The sequence below is a fragment of the Embiotoca jacksoni genome, unplaced genomic scaffold (assembly GCF_022577435.1).
Source record: "Embiotoca jacksoni isolate LCO1_2020_lvr unplaced genomic scaffold, fEmbJac1.0.p SCAF_1, whole genome shotgun sequence".
In the NCBI taxonomy this organism is placed as follows: domain Eukaryota; kingdom Metazoa; phylum Chordata; class Actinopteri; family Embiotocidae; genus Embiotoca; species Embiotoca jacksoni.
Window position 1 is genome coordinate 5,997,498 of NW_027185229.1, and position 21,820 is coordinate 6,019,317.

At 40.9% G+C, this 21,820-nt stretch overlaps 2 protein-coding genes across 8 annotated transcripts in view; one reads left to right on the forward strand and one right to left on the reverse strand.

Moving 5' to 3' along the window:
* Positions 1-21,820, forward strand: part of tacc1 (transforming, acidic coiled-coil containing protein 1) — a 28,905-nt gene that overhangs the window by 2,593 nt on the left and 4,492 nt on the right. Inside the window, exons 1-8 of one of the 4 annotated variants that reach the window (XM_069158270.1) lie at positions 1,185-1,267; positions 13,989-14,098; positions 17,091-18,447; positions 18,991-19,026; positions 19,430-19,493; positions 20,195-20,384; positions 21,149-21,213; positions 21,604-21,735. In XM_069158270.1, coding sequence (XP_069014371.1) covers positions 1,200-1,267; positions 13,989-14,098; positions 17,091-18,447; positions 18,991-19,026; positions 19,430-19,493; positions 20,195-20,384; positions 21,149-21,213; positions 21,604-21,735 — 2,022 coding nt within the window. In that variant the 5' untranslated portion in view covers positions 1,185-1,199. Of the gene's footprint in view, positions 1-1,184; positions 1,268-12,024; positions 12,591-13,988; positions 14,099-17,090; positions 18,448-18,990; positions 19,027-19,429; positions 19,494-20,194; positions 20,385-21,148; positions 21,214-21,603; positions 21,736-21,820 lie in introns of those variants that run through there. The other 3 variants (XM_069158252.1, XM_069158278.1, XM_069158261.1) reach the window with 3 other exon arrangements.
* Positions 1,694-18,894, reverse strand: aggf1 (angiogenic factor with G patch and FHA domains 1). Of its 4 annotated transcripts, none has more exons than XM_069158306.1 (16): positions 18,840-18,894; positions 7,457-7,512; positions 6,972-7,171; positions 6,321-6,420; positions 6,040-6,224; positions 5,725-5,856; positions 5,405-5,605; positions 4,248-4,686; positions 3,975-4,083; positions 3,642-3,693; positions 3,454-3,555; positions 3,205-3,370; positions 3,049-3,128; positions 2,835-2,962; positions 2,650-2,749; positions 1,694-2,546 (listed from the first exon to the last, which is right to left on the reverse strand). In XM_069158306.1, exons 3-16 carry the CDS (start codon positions 7,161-7,163, stop codon positions 2,298-2,300), a joined length of 2,235 nt encoding a protein of 744 aa, XP_069014407.1. In that variant the 5' UTR covers positions 7,164-7,171; positions 7,457-7,512; positions 18,840-18,894; the 3' UTR covers positions 1,694-2,297. The 4 variants fall into 4 exon arrangements, with proteins under 4 accessions (XP_069014407.1, XP_069014392.1, XP_069014417.1 ...); XM_069158291.1 differs by lacking the exon at positions 18,840-18,894 and adding an exon at positions 7,598-7,679; XM_069158316.1 differs by lacking the exons at positions 4,248-4,686; positions 18,840-18,894 and adding exons at positions 5,142-5,211; positions 7,598-7,679.

The following is a 21,820-nucleotide window of genomic DNA, read 5'->3' on the forward strand; positions in this document are numbered from 1 at the left end:
AATTATTTGATAGTCTATTTAAATATAGTTTTACCTCTTTCATTAAATTCCATTAAATTAATGTTACTTCATTTGAGTTTTTTTAAGTTTTGTTATATTAATTAAATTCAAATAAATCAATAGTTTATATAATAGTTACATTTATTTTGGTTTTAATAGATTTTATTGAATTCAACTAGATTTCATCTATTTAGTTGAAGTTATTGTTATTTCCTGGTTATGATTTCATTAATTTCGTGTAATTAAACCAACTCACTTCCTGAGTTTAGAAATTAAGTTATTGGTCTGAATCAATTCATTTGATTTAGTTCAGATTACAAGTAATGTCCAACTCATCTCCGCCATCAAGCTCCCAACACTGTTTTTTACAAGTCTTTGTGGCCGAGTGTACGCATGTGGTGCAATGTGTGGTATGAAAGAGGGTTTGACCTTTTCCTGCTTCCTGACCTTTGACCTGTTTACAGCTCAAAGCAAGAATGGGTGGAAAACAAGGCCCCTTTATCTGAGATGTGAGGATTGCAATGGCAAGTTTGAGTGACTAAAAATGTTCTTCCTGCTAGATTAATGTGCATTGGCACTGCTTATGTTGTACAGGTTATAAAACCTCTCTTTTCAGTTGAACAGTAGGAAAAATGGCCAACAAAACAGAAGAGAAGAGATTCGTAGTATATTATGTTTGCCACACAATAAGCCATGTATTGAACTTAAATCAGCAGATTTTTGCATAATAACTTCTGAAAGAAATACATTATGAATAGCCTGCACTTGAAAGAACAGCGGCCCTGTGTTTTCCTGACTGCTCTTGCTACGTCAGGAACTAGTCAAGCCAGATCTGTCGTAGGCCCTGAGCCACATCCCACTTTATCTCATGACATCTATTTATGACTGAGACTTTCTACACAAAACAATAGGGCAACACAGGGCACGAGCTAATCCCTCCCAATTTTATGACACTACAGTATCACAAGTCTAATCTTTGCTCAAGTAAGTGCAGTTAAGTTGAGGGAGGAGACTTGAAAGAGTAGCTGAGGAGAGGAGGGAGGTCCCACCTGTCAAGACAGAAGAAAATCTGACAGCAGAGCACCACTGTTACCTACCGAACTGTCGCACAGGAGTGTTGCATAGTATGTGGACTGGCTGAGGGAAATACACAGTAGCCGTGGTGTCTGTGCATCGATTGGAGAAACGGGGCGATCAAAATGGGTGGCACTGTAAGTCAGAAGATCAGCAGGCGAGCCAGCTCAAGGAGTTACAGCAACATTATCACGTGAGTCAAATCGCTCACTAGTTTGATGGTGATTTATTAGTGACTTCAAACGTGTTTTTTCTCCTGAACGAGTGATTAATGAGGAGTTTTGCTTCTCCAGCATTACTTAATATTTATGAAGTTGTATGTTACGGTATGAACACGTTCAAAACTTAACAGACTATATTTTTATGTGCCCTAAAATAACTAGAAAACTGAGCTTGTTTGTTTTTACATTTGGCGTGAGACTGGCCTCAAGCTTGCACATATTCACACGCCCTTAAAATGAACCCATAGATAAGGCTGCATACAGATGGACTGTTACATATGTCTGATCACTGAAACTACAAGTATGTGGATGTCCCTGTGCTTTTTAGAAAACATGCCAATGACCATTATCTGATCTCACAGAGTCCAACAGACAAAAAAAAAAAACAGTAAGCTGAGCATATTCAAAATTTGATGTGCTTCATTCATTAAAAAGCAAGTTTGAGACACTTAATACTGAGCAGTTGTGACTGCTTTAACATTATCAGTTACAGTGTTGCCTGAACAGATCCCAAGTTGTCTCATCACAGTATGATGTCATTGTGAGAAATACAGCTTCACTGTGTCAATATTTGCGTGAGGCGAATCATGTTCTCTTTGTACTGTGGGCCGAACTGCAGACACAGTGGACCGTGAAACGCTGAAGCAGCTCAATCCCTCAGCCACTCTTCTTGGGAGTTTTTCTGAACAAACATTGCACACAGAGAGGCAAAGACAGAGTACACAACCACTGCAAGAGAATTTTACAAATTCTGTTACTCAACAACAGGCTGATGGTGTTTTACACTGACACAAACATCCTGGTAACATAATAGTTTTGGTGATTTTCTGTTCTCTTATGCATAAAGTGGTGCGAGAGAAAATGAGTTGAGATTGAAGTGGCTGGTGGAGTCGTCACTGATGTTTCCTCATGATGACAGATGAGTAAATAAATAAACTATGACAGTAAGCGGACTTCACTTTCTCTCACTTTAAACCTCCCAGCTTTCAAACTCATTTCACCCTAACTTTGGCCGCCGGTTCCAGAGCTCATTTGTGTGGTTTCCGTCTCCTCAGATCTGACCCAGGCTTTGGGTGACTTGTTCTTCTGTGTTTTGGGTGACTGCATGTCAGGCTGGCACGAGTCAGCGAACCTCTCGCGTGCTTTCTCCCAGTTCTTCTGGGACTTTGTTCTCGTCAAGGACACGTTGTCTAGAGACATGGCGGCACCTGCCCCCAAACCTGACTGAGACTTTCTGATTTTCAGTTCAATCTGTGGTGAAAACAAAGACAAAAGAAGAAAATCAAATCATTTTTGTTCTTTCACGATAAATCAAAACTGAACAACCAGCAACAGAATCAGCAGATCATCTTACCGGGTTCTTCATCCCCGTTCCCTCTTTACCCAGCCCTTCTCCTTTCTTCCAGCCCATCTTCTCCAACATCTTCCGACCTTTATTGACTTCACTGATCTCCCTTTGAGAGAATGAGACACAAAACTCATCACTTGAATCCACCATTTCCCTTCCGTAGCAATTACTGTCAATCTCACTTTACGTACTCGTGGACAGAAGCTGGTGCATCATCTCTCTGGAAAACCCCCTCGCTGCCCACCGTCTGTCGTCGAGACTCGGCTCGGTCCTTGTATTTAGGGTTCTTCTGGGCTTTGGTTTCCTCGTACTCGCTGCTCTGTATACAGAAAAGCGCAGAGATGAGTGACTTCATGAAAAAAAAGAGGATTAAAATTCATCACAAGCAGCCAGTTTAACACTTACTTGCAGGCCATATCTGGCCTTCATCTGCTTCAGCTCCTTCTGTCTCAGAGATTCTTTATCCTCTTTGCTGAGCGCAGGACCTTCGGAGAACAACGATGATAACTTCAACTCAGGAACCTGCAAAACGGTCTTTGTTTGTGATGACTGTTCACTCACCAGTCGCCTCCTCTCTCCTGTGCTTGCTGAGGTGAGCCATCACCTGACCAGGTTCACAGCCATCGCAAGTATCAGTGCCTGAATGGATATGGAAGGACAACACGGTGTCTCCCATCTTCACCTCATCACCATGCATCAGTGCATGTGGCTCACACTTGGTTTTGGGCTGAAGAAGAAATATTTATTGACGACGTCACTGCCGAGTTGAAGATTTTACCGTTTAATTTAACAAACAGATGAAATGCTGACCTGTAAGATTCGGTTGCCGTTGATGACCGTTCCGTTCTGGCTGCCTTGGTCCACCAGCATGTAGCTCTGCTGCTCCTGGTCAAAGTACACCTCTGCATGGAACTGGAACCAAATATATTTAACATTTAAAAACATCTCATAACCCTGGATGACACAGAATAATTATTCTGATCCCTGTAGAGTGGTACCTTGCTGATTCCCACTTCAGGAATTCGGATTGCGTGGTCCATATCTTTCTCTCTGCAGAGAAGGGCAGCATGTTGTCTTTAAGAAGGTCGCTGAGCTTTTATACAACTAAGAGATCAATTCATCCTGTTTTTATTGACTACTCGTCATCTTGCAAAGAGGTGAACTTTTCCATTCTTGCTTCAAGCCATGTGAGCACTAACACTAACAATTCTCCCTGTGAGAACCCATTTATAAAATAACACGCATTCGCTTTTGCTTGGTATGAAAGTATCAAATCTTGTGCTGAGATGGAACTCATGCTGCCATACAACAACAGAGAAAAGAACACAAACCTGCCGATGGTGGCTGGAGAGTCGGCTGTGATTATGAACAGAGTGCCCACCTGCAGCAGAGGAGACCTGACCACGGTCACGCGTACGCAGGGAGGCCAAATGTCTTTGGCTGTGAGAAAAATAAACCTTTTACATTATCACAGGAACATGACGGCCTCAGAAAGCCAAAATAACAGCTTCAAGTTATTAACAGATTAAACCAATTGGTAGAAAAAGTAATTGAATGATGTGTGCCCTCCACATGAGTTGAACTCGACCCGTTTCTCGTCTCACCTTCTTGACTCTGCGTTTCCATTTCTGAGTCTGAACTTTCCTTTGAGGGGGAACTCGAAGATGATGAACTTGAGGGTGTAGAGTCCCACTCTTCTCTCTCAGACTCTGTGATCTCACCTTCCTCTGGTTCACTGTTCTCCTCTGACTCATTGCTCCATTGCTCCTTTTTCTTCTTACGCTTTGCTGACTTAGATTTCTTCCTTTTCTTCCTGGACTTTCTCTTGTCATCATGGTGTGAGCCATTTTTCAGCTTTTTCCTCTTTAACGAAGATTTCTCACTCTCTTCTTGACGTTTCGAAGAGTCTCTTTTACGTGGAGCCGCGTCTGGACTGCGAGACCTTCGATTTCGTTTCCGTGATTCTGTGTTCCTCTTAGTTGTCTGCCTTTCACACCACTCAGTCTCTTCTTCTTCCTGCTTTATATCATCCAATTTCAGTTCCTGCCATCAGACAGTCAGCAGTGAGATTACCATGTCCAGTGACAGCAGGTCAGCTGACTTTGCACAGTAGTTCCCGAATCTTTTGGCACAGACTTCTCATACATGGTCTCAGTCTTCAAAGACATTATCCAGATTACTTCAGGAAAACCTCAGTGATCCAAATATTATTTTGCAGCCAGATTTCTTTGCACTGGTGGCCAAATGTTGGCAGAGTCGAGCAACTAATGTCCACCTCATACATGTAAACAGTTGTTTGACAACTTAAAACAACAGATTTGAATTCTGGCAACACAGTTATTGGGGTCAGTGTATGAATATTAAATTGCTGCTTGTGTGAATGACAGTGAAGGCAGTGGAAATATATTATTGCTTTGGGACTGTTTAGTTCTCTAATTGTGAGGGCAAACAGGATGAAAATATTTCAATGGTTTGCTTGTTAATATTAAAAGCTGTACCTCTGTAAGAAGCAGTTTTCCAGTAAGAGGAAATCTTCATTTTAGCCAAAGAGTTAGTCACATCTTGCACCTGGGTCAGAGGAATAGTCTTTTAGTCAACTAGCCTTCCATTAATACAAACAGGAAAATTCAACTATTTGAAGACTGAGACCAACAAAGTCGTGAAGATTTTAAGGAAAACTACAGAATCAAAAGCCGACTGACAGACACCAAATACAAAATTTCAGATCGATGCATGGATAAGAAATCTGGTTGTTACGTACCCGATCATCCTGTTGTGATGCTTTCTTGAGCGCTTTCTTTAACTTTCTGGCTTTTTTCTCAGCAGCACTCTTCTCCTGACAAGGATCTGCACTCGTCTGTGCAGCAGGAACCTCAATTCTGGAATGAAACTGGTATCGTCCGCTCTCTGCATCGTAGTAATAGTAAATGCCTGTATTGGCATCATAGTACAACTGAGTGGCCTGAGGAAGAGAAAAGAATGTGTAAGACAAGACACGATTACAAAATATGTGTTAAAAAAAAAAAATTGCTTCCACAATTCCTTTTGCTATGAACTTTACAAAAAATACTGTTGACAAACCGAGTCATAGTAGAAGCTTGTGCTGTGGTCATAATACATCCCAGTGGTCTCATCAAAGACAAACCCAGTCTGTGTCATAGCCTGCTCAGCAGTGGCCCTCAACATATCAGCTATGGATCCTCCATCACCATCCTAAAACAGACATATATATATAGTGCTGTAATAATGTACATTACAATTTATAAAAATCAATTTATACATTCCTAACAACATCTACTTATTTCAGTATTTGAGAATAGTGCAGATACATTTTTTCCTAAAGTAAAACAAATACATAATTGCCACAGCTAATAATAACTTTTTAATAAAACACACCTCCGTTGTGACTGCAACACTGCTCTCTGGTTGACCCGATACATCTGCAGCTGCTGCTTCATGTGGTGTTGAGACCTCTGCTGACTCGCTGCAATCTGCTGCATCCACCGCTGCGTTCAGGCTCTCCTGAGTGTCTGCCACCTCTGTGCTGTGAGAGTTGTCTCCATAGTAGTAATTGTAATAATCTGAAAAGGATTATTGAAAGATTTTTTTTTTTAACAGATTTTAAATCAGTGATGTGATCTGCCAATTCAATTCACGTATGTACAATAGTAACGCACCAGATTCTGTCCACACATATTCTTCTGTCTGGGTTTCAGTGTTGACTCTGTCTTTCTCTTTCTTCTTCCGTTCGTGAATCTCCGCGCTCAGCTGGTCAACCTGCAGCGATGCATTTTTTTCACATAAATTAAATTGCCAGATATTCGTAAAAGTCAAAAGAGTTTGATGGTTTGTAACAATTCATAAACCCCCCCCCCCCCCAAATTAATTTAGAGTTTTGTGCAGTTTCGTAACAGATTTTTTTTTTTTAAATGCTGGAAAAAAAAATTACACTCCACTTAGAAAAATAAATAATCAGATCACTTTAATGAAATAAAACAGGAACCTAAAGGGGAAAAAATAAGGAGACTTTTTCTCCCAAATTTTTATGTGATAAGACAAAAATAAATACTTCCTGACATTAATGTCCCACTATATTTTAATACAGGAAAACGTTCTATGCGTGAGATTTCACTAGGAATAACAAGCCTCCCTTATGCAATTAACGTTTCTATTTTCATGTATTAAACGCTATTTTGTTTTTCAAATCAGGCATCATCTTAGTTTAACAACCAAACTGTTCAACAAACTGAACTTAGAGACCTGTTGGACACACGTGTAGAGTTAAATAGATACAGATAATAATAGGAGCCTCTTCTGGACTGACTGACCTGTTTCCTCAGGTCCTCGTTGTAGCTCTCTGTGCTCCTCTGCAGTCTCTCCGACTGGCTCAGCTGCTTCTGTAACTTGGCCAGCTCGGTTCTGCACTCTTTCAGCTCCCGCTTCAACGAGTCTACTTTCAGGCGGAGCTCGGTCACTTCAGGCTCCGCGTCCTCCTCCCCGTTCCCGTCTTCGTTGTCCATTAGTTAAACTAAACACCAGGACATTTTGCGATCAGCCAGGTTTGTAACTTGGAGTTAATGTTACACACAGAAACAGCATTAGAAGAGTAGCCACAGCTAACGGAAACTAGCGCGTCTGTCTGCTAATCACTTATTTCTGGAAGTAAATAATTCTTTCAACGCAAAGAAGATAACAGTTTGCAAAAAATACTTAAATATAAAATAGTCGACGAAGCCCTTTACCTTCAGAAACTTTAAATAGATACATATTAACTACATAAAAGCAGATACTGAAATTACATTTGTCTTCTTACCCTTTGCTTCGTCTTGTCGGCACTGAATTTCCTGTCAGCGTGGCACATGAACCGACCTGAAAGTTGAAAATAGACATCTTGTAACCACGCTGCATGTTCGACACAGCCGAGTACATGTTTTTAGGATAATTAGACAGTTACAGTTATAAATGTTGATATTTTACAGTCCACCCTGCTCGCGACCAACGTTTACTACTAGCTATCTACGTCACGGCGGAAGTACTTGTTCTTCTTCGGGTGTGACGGACCTCTCCTCTGTCGAACGGCCACACCACTAAGAACTCTACCGCCACATAAAGGCGAAGCGTGTTCATTGTTATTTGCCACTAAATCAGCCTGTCTTTTCCTCCGCTTACTTTCTGTTTGTGCTTTCATGAAATGTACTTTATGTTCTTGAGGGCACAATGTTTCATAATGGAGTCCAGTTAGTGCTGCTTTTTCACTACTCGGTATTTTGTATCACTGCGTTCAGACAAGATAATTGATAGTATAGAGACTGAATAAAGAGAGAAGCATTCCTTATAGAAAATGTGTACACCTACATGCTAATTATCTTGACTTAAGTGGAGACTTCTTAATACTTGAAATATAATTAGAGGTAAATTATATTTTTTTTTTTTTAGGTTGTAACTTTTTTTTGTAATTCTTTTAGTGGTTCTCCAGTAGTTTCTAAATTTGTACCTGTGTGTAGTTATGGCAATGTTATAAAATCCGTTGGAATAAATAGAAGTAAGGCTGCATAACAAAAGACTGCACTACCAGGGGTTGTTATTTTTTGCCCTAGATGTTATGGAAATTAGCTCAAGTGTTTTCAGAAATGATACAATAATTGTTGTAATACGATTATTTATGGCCGATTAGTTTGCATTACTGAGCATTTTCAAATTAGATTGTAGCCTGTGTTTGTAATAGCTGGGTTACAGCATACAGTGGAAATAAATTTAACAGGCTTTAATACATCATACAACTCATATGTACATGTCATTATCATGGGCTTAATAATGCAGTAGAGGACATTATGGATTAAGTATAGTTATATGCAAATTAATACCCCTCTGCAACATTGAGCCTGTTGAATATGAATGGTGTTTATACTGTCCACAAGTACGTCATGTAATGTTTATCATTTGTTAATTTTAGGTAGTTTGTTAATTTTAGGTAGTTTGTTAATTTTCGTGTTTCGTGTATAAACTTTGAAAGTGAAGTATTTCAACTGATGATATTTAATTGTTATCAGGATATTATCCCAGCAATGGTTAGGGTCCACTATCTGGGGTGTCATTACGCTCTTTGACCACTAGATGTCATTGCAGAACACTGATTTGACAGTTCAGCTAAGCAGACTTATGAGAGGAATGGTGTGGTATTTACAGTAGTTTTGTGACTGGAGAACGTACTTACGCTCATAACTTGTTGCTGTTTGTAGTTTTGCTGCTAGTTCACAAATATTCATGTCACATTGTTCAGTTTGTGCCACTTAGAGCCTCTTTATTTGATGTTTGAGTGCTGACATCTAAGTCTCCCTCACAAGGCAGAAGAACTTTACTGTGCTACTGCATCACCTCTGTTAATACATCTGACTCCCTTCCTCGCCCTCTGTTCCTCAAACACACACTCTTCAGGTCACATTTTGACTCACTTCCGTACACTTTGTTGTCTTGTCAGCTCCTCTCCTGCCCTTTCTGCCTTATTCTTTTTACATTTGTTTATTTCCAGGAATATCTGATGCATTCAGTTAGTTTGCGGTGACATGCCATCTCTCTGTGTCTACACTTATTTTAGGCTCCACAGGAAGGGCTGTTATATAATCTTGTGGCTCTGCTATTGTCTCCTTCTCTATTTATGATGAGAAAGTATTTAAAGTTTTATTACACAGTTTGCACATTTTATCTCTTCATTCTTTTAGACACTTGCTACTGCATGTTAATCCGCAATGACACAGAGACTAAACATACATGTGTCATTAGTCACATGTTTACAGGCAGAAATGCAGTTGATGTGTCAGCTAAGGAACCCAGATTGTTATGCAGTATACTTCTGGTGACTTTTTGTTTACTTAAAAATGTCTTTCGGGTTCCTCCCACTGCCTTTGAAATCTGAGCTCTTTTTGAGCTATGTTTGGATTTTGGTGGAGTGTCAGACTCCTTGGCAGGAGCTCTGGGGTCTGTGGTGCTGGTGGCAGAGCAGCCTTTAAGAATTGGGGTGGTCTTTTATCTGGAGATAACACAGCTGCCTCACGCTGCCTACTGATGTTTATTGATGCCATTTTTAGACGAGAAAAGCACTGGTCCTCAAGCTCTCTTCTGTGAGCAGGACCACTTGTATTCTGGAGACGGAAAAATAAAAAGACTGTCAGTTCAGTGTTTTTAGATTGGCTTTCAAAAACAGACCCCAAAAAAAGTATTATTATTTATTTATTTATTATTATATTAAAGAAATGGAAACCCTTACTTATGTTTATACCTGGTTACTATGTATTGTCAGTGACCCCTCACCACTGTTGGAAGAAGCCATTTGAAATAAGTGAATCCATGAAAATAATAGCTTTAATGCGCTTTTTAATTCCAATTTATTCATATAAAAACACAACTGATTCCAGAAACACGCCATTATTTCCTTCCACTTTAGGGTTGTCACGTCTTTTAGCTTTTTCTATTAATAAAATATGACATTGGAATAGATCAAGGATTACCTAAATTCAATTCAATTCAACTTTATTTATATAGCGCCAAATCACAACATAGGTTTCATGGCACTTAACACATTAAAGTCCTTACAGCAAGTCCTTACAAATTGTGGGAGCTGAGCTGCTGAGGGGCTTTACTGCAACTCGGTAATTTAAAAAACCTGAAACCTGGAGCTCACTAATAGTTCCTTATGCTCCAGTGATATTCTCTTTGTACCACCCCTTAACCACTCAGTGCCCACAATTAATGCCTGATAGTCTCAACTCTCACTCCAGCCACAAGCTCCACCAGACCCAGACAATACAATAAGTGGGCAGAGGACAAACTCCACCCTTTCTGGTCTAGTGTGGAAACTCTGAGCCTGACTGAGGCACATGTGTCTGCTCCTTGATGGGAATTTGGGAGGAGTTTCACTGCTGCTGCACAGCCAAGCCTTGAGTTTCTGGCACTGGAGTCCTCGAACATAACGCACACAGGATGTAATATCATGTTATGACAAAAGACTCGCAACAAAAAAGGGAAATGGTTTTGCAACAGTTGTTAAAAAAGGAACAGAAAACATGATTTAACCAAGTCTGCAAACACGGCTGCCATAAACTGCTGCATGGTTAATATTTACACAGGGATCTGTCAACCTCCTATGTACTGTAACTGTACTGTGTGTCAAATACAAAGCTTGTGTGTGCTGTCCCTTGTTTTACATACAGTTTGTCATGCGATGTCTGAGTCTTCACTTCACTGACTGAACCACCTGCAAAATCTCTAAGTTATGCCCACCACTGAGCTCTGTAAGTTTTGCTTTATTTTCAAAACTTACATATCAAAGTGGCAATTTAGATTTGTCTTATAACTTATTAGAGCTGAACAAAAACAAAAAATCTATCAGTTAGTCCTTTTTAATCATTCTCCAAAAATGCCAGTTTAAGCTTAAAATTGATAAGATTTCTTGCTTTGTTTATCTAAACTGTGAGAAAAAAAACCACATTCTTCAATATTTTATCGACGTTTTAAGGTCCTCAAAATAAATCAGTTTGTCAGGGAAATCACCTGCTGATTAATTTAAATATGATAATCATTGGTTGCCATCATTCATCTGATTATTGCTGCTAATTCTGACTCCAATATGAACCACCTTTGAAGCAGTGGCTAAAGTACATATGGGTTCTTTTTCCATTAGACATTCCTAGTATATTGTAAGGTTTCTGTTTGGAGGCTTGAATGTATATTATTGGATGTATGTGGCCTTTTTTGGTTGTATTAGTTATCCCACAGTACACTTTGTTGTGCTATTGAGGTATTTCAGACACATATCATGAGCGATGTCGTGCCCTCTCTCCCTCCCTGTTAGTTGATGATATTCATAATTTACCTGTGTAAAATACTACAATGGAGGTTTTTACCATCCATAACTAAATGTGTTTAAAGCCGTGGTTCCCTGCGGGTTTAGGGGTCTGAACTACCTCAGACAAATTGAATTCAGCCAGGTACAGAAGATCTCCTGGGGCTTTTCAGCAGAACTGGTTCCTCTGGTCAGGCATGCCTGCCTGCCACTGGATGGGAGAAACAGTTAACTGTTAAACTGCCTGGGGGGCAATGGAGGCTTTAAGATCCAGCCCCACATTCCTAACCCCTCTCTGGACTATAAAATGTAGAGCCCCAACAGTTTAGCTCCTCCTCCACCTCCTCCACCTCCCTCCTCCCTCTGTGTTTGTTTTACGACTCCCTCCTTCTGTTTCAGAGTGGAAGAGCAGTCAGACAAGGACGTACCATTCTTCAACCACAGGGGAACTTGTTTAGCAGAGCAAAGAAAAGCTGCATTCATAGAGAGCTTTTAGCTTCCTGCCTCCCCCCCCCAGCCGCATTTTTCAATCAGTGAGCTGTTCGGAGGTGGAGGGGAGAGGTTGGAGGAGATTCAGAAGAGGAGAGAGTGAGCACAGCGTTTGAGAAACCAGCTGATCAGAGCTGAGGTATTCTGCCACAGAGGCAGAGGGAGAGTGTGTGACTGGAAAAAAGAACAGGGGAGATTGAGAAGGCAGCTCAGGTCTTTGTGATTTTGAGAGTAATAATATAGGTAGTTGAGTGGAAAAGAAATGTCTCCTTCCCTTCATGGGAAACTGAAGGCTAATGTGAAGAGAGGAGCTCTGTGGAAAGATGTGAGAGCTTCTGACACGGTGGAAATCTGAGGAAAAGTCTCACAGAAAAGGATCAGTCAGGGCTGGAAACTAATCCTTGGCCATCAGTGAGTCGACAGAGGGTTGAGGGACCCCCGTGCAATAAGGAGTGATGTCTTGGCTGTCACCCGTGTCATGGGCCAAATGGACGTGGACAGCGGTGAGAGGAGCAGAGGGAGAGGAGGATGAAGAAGGGCAGGAGGCCAACGAGGAGAGAGAACAATATGAAGGGAGAGAAGAGGAAGAGGAGGAGGAGGAGAGATCTCAAGGCTGCAGGCAAGTGTTGGGCTAGAGCCCTGAGAGTCTCTGACTGTTTCTACTGGAGGATTTCTACATGTGACCAACTGTCAGGTTGAATCTCTGATATTTTAAAGGTTCGATGAACGGGACAGAGGATAAAATGAGAAAAACATATCTGTTGCCTTCTATGTGTCGACATTTTGTTTTGTTGTCATGCAGAGCTGACACCTTTGTCACTGTGGTTTGAACTGTCACAGCTTCTGAATGTTTTTCTGAGCCTCACTGACACATCTTCATTTCTATACAGAAAATAACACTGCAGTCAGGTACGCTGTTGTTAAATGAAGTGACACACAAAGCTGACACATGCTCAAGTCATCAAGGCCTCCCTGCAGTCTGCTCCTAGTGTCTGCTTTCATGTTATCTTGGCCATTGTTTCAAGTAGACACAAAGATCCACAATATTTTTTTGAAGTGTTGACTTCACACACTTTACCAGATACTGTATCTGTACCCTGGAGTGTTTAGTCATTAAATCCAGTCATTATTTAACCAGAGTCACATCAATATTTAAGTACTCTGTGATGTGACTTCCTGATGTGATTGGCTAAAACTGAATGCTGCTCTGCTGTGAAGTTCAAACCACAGGCTGATGATGAAAAAGGATCTTTACATAACTCTATTCTGTTGCAGTGTTCACATATTGACATAAATTAATACATCATTTACAGCTTGTGTTTCTCATACCTCATGCTGTATGGTTGTTACAATGTAACAGGAAATCGTAGGCTGCCCTACAAGTACTTCCTCTTCCTCAACATATCTTTTACTTTATCTGTAGTTTACTCTCCCTCCTCAACTCAGATAGTGTTGACACCAAGACACACACAAGAACATAGGAGAAATTAAGATGCACTGCAGATGGACTTGGGACAGTAGATGGACTTGGGACTTCAAAAGTCTTATTGCACATGATAAAAATTAAAGCAAATGTAATGTATGATTTTAGTTATCCAATATCCTTCAATCTGAAATCTAAAGCATGACTGGCAGTGTTGTAATATCGTGTGGATCAGTGGTACTGATTCTTCATCTTCAGGCCTCAAATAAGAATTCAAACATAGCAGCATACAAAAGGAAATGCCACTGATGAAGGATAACAGTGGTTTACTTTACAACAAAGTGCAAACTCATTTGTTCTTCTACTGTACTTGCATATATTGCAGTTCTGTTTATGCTGGTCTGTTGCTGTTCACTGCTGATTCACTCTTTTGCTTTTGGGCATCACCAGTCTTTCTGTCTCCCACTCTCCTTCTTTGTAACATGATCACTAATCCTCAGTTATGTAAGAATTGTTCTGTCCTCCTTTCCCTTGTTTTGAATGCTTGAAAAGTTCATGCTCTCATTTCCATGTCTTTTTCACTGCCTGCCACAGCTCTGACTCAGAGGGTCATTTTGGTACTCCTGAAGCAGCAAGTCCCGCCCGTGCCCCTCCGACCATCCCGGGAGAGCTGGAGAACAACAACGCTGATGCAGACAAAGCAGGTGAGATCCACCTGCTCAGCAGAGCAACAACAGACAGACAGTGAGAGGGAGAAGAAGAGGGAGAAGGAGAGGGAGAGAGAGAGAGAGAGAGAGAGAGTCAGCTGACAGGCTGTCCAAGACTTAATCATTGTAACAAGGCAGGCTAGATGAAGGCTCATTTCAACATTTCAAACACACAACAAATCAGAGGAACTGCCTGTCAAAGTACACACAGACAGACAGGGTCTCTCCTTGGAGTTGCCATGGAAACAAGACTCTTTTTGATGTTGCACATCACATGATGGGTTTATCTTGATAGTTAACAAAAGAAGGAAACTTGTCTATATTGTTTTAACTAAGTAATCTTTTTATGTTAAAATGAGAATTTTAAACAGCACATTTGGTCATATATGACTTTCTATGTCTGAACTGTGTGCGTGGTGTATCACATTCACCATGCCAGAGTAATTGGATACAGATGCTGTCAGGAATGTACCTACCTACTGCCTTTCAGCTTTCAGTACAGATATATCTCCCTTTTAAAACTGAGGACGATGACAGGTTGTTTAAGTGTTCAGATTTCTTATGTTTTATACAAACATGTTAACAAATGCATAAAACACTGTTTAGTTACAGGTAACTGTGGTTAGGTTATACCTAAGCAGACAGCAAAACATGCTCTGCATGCTTGGTATGTAAGCCGCTATGCACACTGAGCAGGGATTTCTGGGTTTTGGGTGTGATGATGGCTGAACCACTGTCATTGTCATTTGAATCACTAAGAGGCGGAGCCTATAACTAAGTGTGGGAATGGCCTTTGCTCTGGAATTCCACAGGTTCAACAAAAGCTTTGGTTAGCTTGGTGCTTTGTAGAGGTCACTGATAGAGGTCACCATGAGGGGAGTGACTGAACAAAGCCTGTAATCAGGCTGAAACCATCATGCTGCTTGTTTATCAAGGAGGTTTTTAGGAGCCCATGCATTGATGTGAGGCAGTTGCTTTTTTGTTGGGAATAAATTATTTCCTGTAGAACAGCTCCAACAACATTTTCTAGAAGTGGATGTTGAAAAGGCCAATGTGTGCTGCAAAGAGGGAGTTCACTTTTGTTTAAACTGCAAAGTACCTTCCTGCAGCTGTTGGAGAAGTTGAAAATTATTTAAATGTAAACATGTTATGGTTTGTGTTTGTCTGTGGCCACCACCCAGCTTTAGTCTATACATGATTACAGTTTATACATTTTTTTGTATTCCTCCACACCTTCGACAGCAACGGCTAGAGGCTTTTTGTTTTCGGTTCGTCTGTCCATGCGTACCGTTGTTGTGAAAGAGGGCTTGAGGGAATTCCTTCAGTTTTGGTACAAACGTTCAATTTGACTTAAGAACAAACAGATTAGATTTGATTGTCAGTTGTCAAAGTAACATAAAAACTTTGTTTGTGGCTATAACTCAATAATTCATACACTTATTGTGAAAAAACTTGTAACGTTGTAAATGTTTATTAGGATAAAATGGTAAAGTGATTTTAGATCCAAAATGTCAAAGGTCAACTTTCCTGTGACATCAAAATGTTCCGGTGATCATTTAACACCATAGCTCCGGACCACATTGGGAGATTGTGACCATATTCCGTATTTGGTCACATTGAATCGGTGACACTAATCTTGGGTGTTCACCTTGAAACTGTGCTGATTGTAAAGATCCTCTGCACTGTTAGATTGAAGATGTCTTTAAATGTATAGATTTTTTTGCAACAACATTCAGTTTTGGAGAATTATCTGCTGTCATTCAGCTTTAGAGGCCAAATTCTTTCAAATTCTTCACCAACTATATTATATGAGTCTTAACAGATGTGGATGCAAACTGCAGTTTGACTGGTTGGGGAGGCGCACAATTATAACGTCAGAACTCTGGTCTCATCTAAATAATTGAAGACTTTGACTTTGCAGTCAAAGAGCCTAAACTGATCTCTGACTTGAGTTAATACTTCTACTATTTTGTAATGGCTTGGCTAAACAATAAAATAATGATAATCATGAACATAATGTGCATTAGAACTGTTTGACTCAAAACAACTGTTACGCACAGGTACATGATACTTTTTACTCACACAATATTAGAAAAGTCGATCTTAATGGAATGCTACAGACATGCAAAACTGTTCATTTTATCTCTCACGTTAGAACACATGATTTGTGTACGATGCCAACAGGCATGCAGCTGAGTGAGACTTACCCTTACTGTGCCTCTCCACAAACATGAAACACGAGTGACGGAGGTGAATATAGCCTCCATGTCGTCATGTTTCACTTGGATGGAAACACAGAAGCGGGACACAGAACTAGGATTTTAAAAAGTAAGGGATTAATTGTTTCAGGGGAGGTGGAGATGGTTGGAGCTGGTGAGAGCAGGCACAATGAAACTAGGCATATTTTAGGCACTAGGTCCTGTGTGTTTGTTGGCTGAATCATTTGGCACCTCATCGTCAGCCACTATAAGATATGGATGAGGACATGTTTGCATGGGCATGTTCAAGTGAAAGACTGTTTTGAAATGACGCTCTGAAGACATGGTAATGTTAATGGAAGTAGGTAGAAACACAGCAGGTTGTGCTGGTCTCCTAGCAACATAATATGAGATGAATACGGTGCCTATGACAGGCATACTGAAATATGCCGTAGTGTCAAAATGTTCCTTGGAGCTAATAATTACATCATAATGTGCCTGTTGTCATCAATGCAATACTAGATAAATCACAGACCTCTTTTTTGGGGGGCTTTCAAAAACTTCATTCAGATGTTGTTGCCATCATAGTAAAATGTCACCATGGCAACAGCAGCAACTGGAACTGTTGCCTGGCTACTAACATGCTTTCAGAGAGCCAATCAGATATCACATACATCTGAGGTTAGATGTGATTGGAGATATTACCACTGACACCAGAAGTATGTTTGAACTTTAAATTTGATATTGTTTTATGGATAATTCAGGTGTTTTTTCTTTCATTTACTCTGCAGACTTGGAGCAGGAGGAGAACCTGATAGTGACCGCCGGGGATCAGGATATTTTCCTCAGACACAGCATGGGTCAGGATGAGCCTGCAGCCACCATGGCTGGGCCGCTAGAAATAAACACCCAGACCGTAGAACAAGAACAAACAGAGCACTTTCCAAAAGACTTGGGCTCAGTGCCAGATTCATCCTCACTGAAGGAACTGACTGAGTCATGCCAAGACTCAACCCCCCTCCTAACTGTAGATCCAGTCCCAGATCCGGCTCCAGCTCCAGGTCCTGCTCCTACCCCAGAACCAGACTTGGTCCAGAGCAGCGAACCTGCAGCCTTCTCAGCTCCAGACCCCCCTGAGGAGAAAGCTCTTGCTGAACCTGAGACACAGTGCAACAGCCTCCACGACCAGGCAGAGACGTCTCAAAATACTAAAACCAGAAAATTCAAACCTCCATCTCTTACAGTGAAGGCTTCACTGGATGACCTCGCTGAAACACATAAGGAACAAGAACTTCCTGTTCCCAATGCCACATATAACTTTGACCCTGACCAGCTGGATGACAGCTTTAACCCCTTTATCAGCGGCGGATCCAAAATCCAGAACTCTCCTCCACCATGCGGCCAAAGCTCTCTCCCCAGACTGGAGCCGCTTGGCAGCTCGTTGCCCGTTTGTGAGGCGAGTTCAGCATCACAAGCTGACGTGGAAATGATGGAGTCATTGTCAGAGCTGAAGCCTGTGATGCTGGAATTCGGTCTGGACGAGGAAACGGTTAGCAAGCCTCCTCCAAAGAAATTAGGCGGGAAAAAGAGAGTCAGCAAACTTGCTGCAAAGAAGCAGAGGCCCAAAGGGTCAGAGGCCTCCAGCAAACCTGCACCAGAACCCATAGTGTCAGAAACTGATTCTCAACCAGTGGTGGAACCATTTTGTCAACCAGTACCAGTACCAGAACCAGTTCCAGTTCCCCAGACTATGATGGTATCAGAACCAGTTTCAGATCCCACTGCAGAGACTTCTTTACCAGTGTCAGACACTTCTGCACCTCTGAACCTGGACGACGTTCCGATTCCTAAGACTGGAACATGTAACTTCGATCCCAGTCAGTGGGACGACCCAAACTTCAATCCGTTTGGGAGCAATAACAAGATGAGCAGCTCTCCGGTGCTCCCCAAGGCCTCCCACAGCTTTGACCTGGACAATTTTGACGACTCTGTGAACCCTTTCAAACCTTCTAAGTCCGTCAGCACCGAGGACTTGTCCAGTAGCACCCCTCAGCCAGAAAAAAAAGCTAAAGACGGAAGCAAAGAGAAAGCAGGGCAGCCGCCCAGGGAGAAGAAAGCGAGGCAGATTCCCAAGAAAAGCAAAGAGAGGTTTGTCACGTACATCTACAGCAAAAGGAAAACTTTCCTTTGTGTCCTAGGAGTTTGCAGTTTTGAGGTTGTAACATATATCCCTCTTTTATCGTTTAGATTTACCCTTCTGATCTTCCTCTTTCCTGGGCTGAATATATAATTATTTACATCTGATAGTGGTTGGATACACACCAAATAATGCTTTGAACACACCATAAACACTTAACACTGCATTCTGACCATTAATGCAATTTTCAGACAGGTTATTTATAGGCTGTTAAAGAGCCTCTAGCTGCAGCGGTTGGACTATTTTCAGCTTTTCCACGTCTGTCCGCATCCTGTGTTTACGATCAAACTTTGCAATCTGCTGAGTGTCTAACATGCTGAGCTGAACACCTTCAGTAACTCACCCGCTCTCCTTTGTCTCTTGCCCCTATCTTTTGTTCCCCTTATCAAAATCTCTCCGCTCCTTGCGTTATCCCCTTCATCCTCCATCTTCCTGTCTGTTATGCAACCCTCCCCCGCCAAAACTCTGCTTCCCTCCACTTCTATCGGCCTCAGGACATCTGAACAAGTCAAGTTTCTCTGTTTTCTGTTGTAAGTACTCTCACGATCGACGCTCTCTTTATTTCATGCATGCTCGCTTCCCATTTTACCCTCATCCTGGCACGTGCTGTGTCAGAACTGGCTTTTGAAGCAGCATGTGAGAGAAATAAATCTTTTCCTCTCTTTCACCTCAGCTAACAAGGCCATCCCCTCGTACATTAGCAGTTTAATTTGTTCTATCTTGTGATCCCTCCAGACGTTGTGCAGCACCAGTATGGTTACACATGTATGTTGTTGCACTTCATTTGATATCTCTCTAAGCTACAAGGCACAGAAATGCTTGCAGCGTTATGGTTATAGAAACAGTGAAGATAAATTTAAACTTTTAAAGATTGTACTTTTTTCCCCCTACATATTCTAACTGCTGTCTTCTCATTATGTGTTTGTTTTGTAGGAATTCCTGTAAACTACAGAAATATGATGACAGCCAGTCCTTGGTTCTGGACGTGTGCAATCAGGTAATTTATGTGTGTGTGTGTGTGTGTGTGTGTGTGTGTGTGTGTGTGTGTGTGTGTGTGTGTGTGTGTGTGTGTGTGTGTGTGTGTGTGTGTGTGTTGCTGAGGTGTTTCACCTTACTGCACACTGCAATGTTCATTATTCAGCAGCTGCCCAACCTTTTGGCCTCCCCTCCAAACACACACACACACACCCACAGACAAAGAGAGTCACACAGGCTGACAGCATCAGCAGTGTCTCTGCAGTACTGTCTTGCCGTGGTGACAGATCTGTGGCTTATTACTCTGCAGTCAAATATTAGTCAGTTGCTCTCGTGTGCCCTCAACAATATATCACCTGTATCATCCTCCTATAGATATCTTAAAGATGTTGTCGCCATAAAGTACTTAAAATATCTTAACATCATTTTTCAAGACCTTTAATGTTGTCTAACTTCCCAAGCATGATGCGGTTGAAATATTATAATTCAAACACTGTGGTGACATTGGATGCTTATAACATGTACTGTGTTGGTACATTTGCTCCTGAAAAAGAGTACATGCCTACTAATTGAATGTTTTTCTCAGTATGATTTTTATTTTTCATTTAACTTTTTTTTTTTTCTTTTGCTCAGAATATATATAGTTTATAAGCAGGTATAAATATATACAGAGATAATATATTCCATTTTGATATTAATTGTATCTGTCTCTCTTCTATCCAGCATGAGGATGAAGTGGTGGTTCAGACCCCAGATATCACTCAGCGAGTTCATCACGCCACCGATGAGGAGAAGCTGGCGTCCACCTGCATGATGGGCCAAACAACAGAGAGCCAGGAGGAGAGAGGAGAGCCCGAATGCCATAAAGCACCTGTGGAACAGCAGCCAACCAGTGAGAAATCTGTCTTGGAGGGTAAGTTCAACCAACATTTGTGCAGACGTGAACTTCAGATATTGAGAGAAGACTTTGTGCTGATAGAACTGGGCTACAAGTTAGGGTCACTTCTAAGTGATGAGTTGGCAAGATGTTCTCAAGTTCAAGGGATGTTTGGAATAGATAATAAATTTTAAAAAACCTCTTTAAGTCACTTTAGATTAACTTCATTGGAGTGAAGAGGCCACATTAGATGTCAGTATGATTTTCAAGAAGTACAATAGAACAGAGGTGTTTTTATCAATTGGATGAATTGGAAAATGTGGTGAAACATGGAAGGTGATGTAGTTACATAATTTTCTCAATAAATACCGCTGGGAGTTTTGGAGACGACAAAGCCTTATGAATGTGTCAGGCTTTATTTGGAAGAAAAATGGAGCATGCATTGTCAGCAAAATTGTGACCTGGATATACGACACTGAGGAAAAAAAATGCTTCCCACAGTTGTGCATTAGGACTAATATGTGTCAGTATCATACCAACGTTTCATCATGGAAACAAAACAATCCAATTAACTAGTCAAGTGGTGCCCATATTATTATTATTATTATTATTATTACTATTATTATTATTATTATCATTATTATTACTATTATTATTCGTGAGGTTCCCTAAGTTTTTAACAAAGGGCACAAAAAGGCTGCTGTGTGGATTTGGTTCTTTTTCAAATTTAGATATGAACAAATTATATTCTTTCTTCAGTTGTTATTTGTCAGTCAATTATGTGTTTTATTTTCTCAAAGGTCATGAGACCAAGATGACAGATCACCTGCAGGAGAAGGACACCATCAGTCTGAAAGACTATATAGTAAGTGAACTATTGGAACCACAGAGAGACCATGAATAATTAAACATGGCCGGTTTGCTTTGCATCAACTGTTGTTTACCTCAATCTGGAATAAGTTAGTTTAACCATAACAGGTCCTGATGTTAAATGTTTTTCATACTGGCAGTCTGATGCCAAACTAGATATTTTTACTGAAAGAATCACATCTTTTTTGTCCCATAATATTTGTCCAAGATAACCACACTTGTGCGTATGTTTTTTCTAGAGCACTCCTTGTAATGTGATGATTGCAAATGTCTAAAACAAACAGTATACACAGCAGAAATACTGATTCGTGGCATAGCAGCTGTGACCTGCCTACAAAATACAAGGATCCGAGATGTTTGTGTATCAGTGTGTTTTCTTCTACAGAGTGAGATATCCATGATCCAAACAACGAAAATGATCAGCAGCGAGTCCACTGACATCGCAGCCCTGTCCCGGGACGGCATGCCTCTGAGTGAGATGGACAAGGCTGCAGTGCTCACCCTGATCAGAGAAGAGGTATGACACATACTCAGACAGAGAGGGAAACTATAACTATATTTTGATTACCCTTTTGTTCATTACTTTTATTCAATGTTCTTTT

What these genes read in the sequence shown, in the direction of transcription:
- aggf1 (XM_069158306.1), bottom strand. Translation starts at nt 7,163, where the DNA reads ATGGACAACGAAGACGGGAACGGGGAGGAGGACGCGGAGCCTGAAGTG. An exon ending in ATATGTGTGGACAGAATCTG is followed by an intron (nt 6,225 to 6,320) that starts GTGCGTTACTAT and finishes AATCCTTTTCAG; the next exon opens with ATTATTACAATTACTACTAT. An exon ending in AGGCCAGATATGGCCTGCAA is followed by an intron (nt 2,963 to 3,048) that starts GTAAGTGTTAAA and finishes TTCTGTATACAG; the next exon opens with AGCAGCGAGTACGAGGAAAC.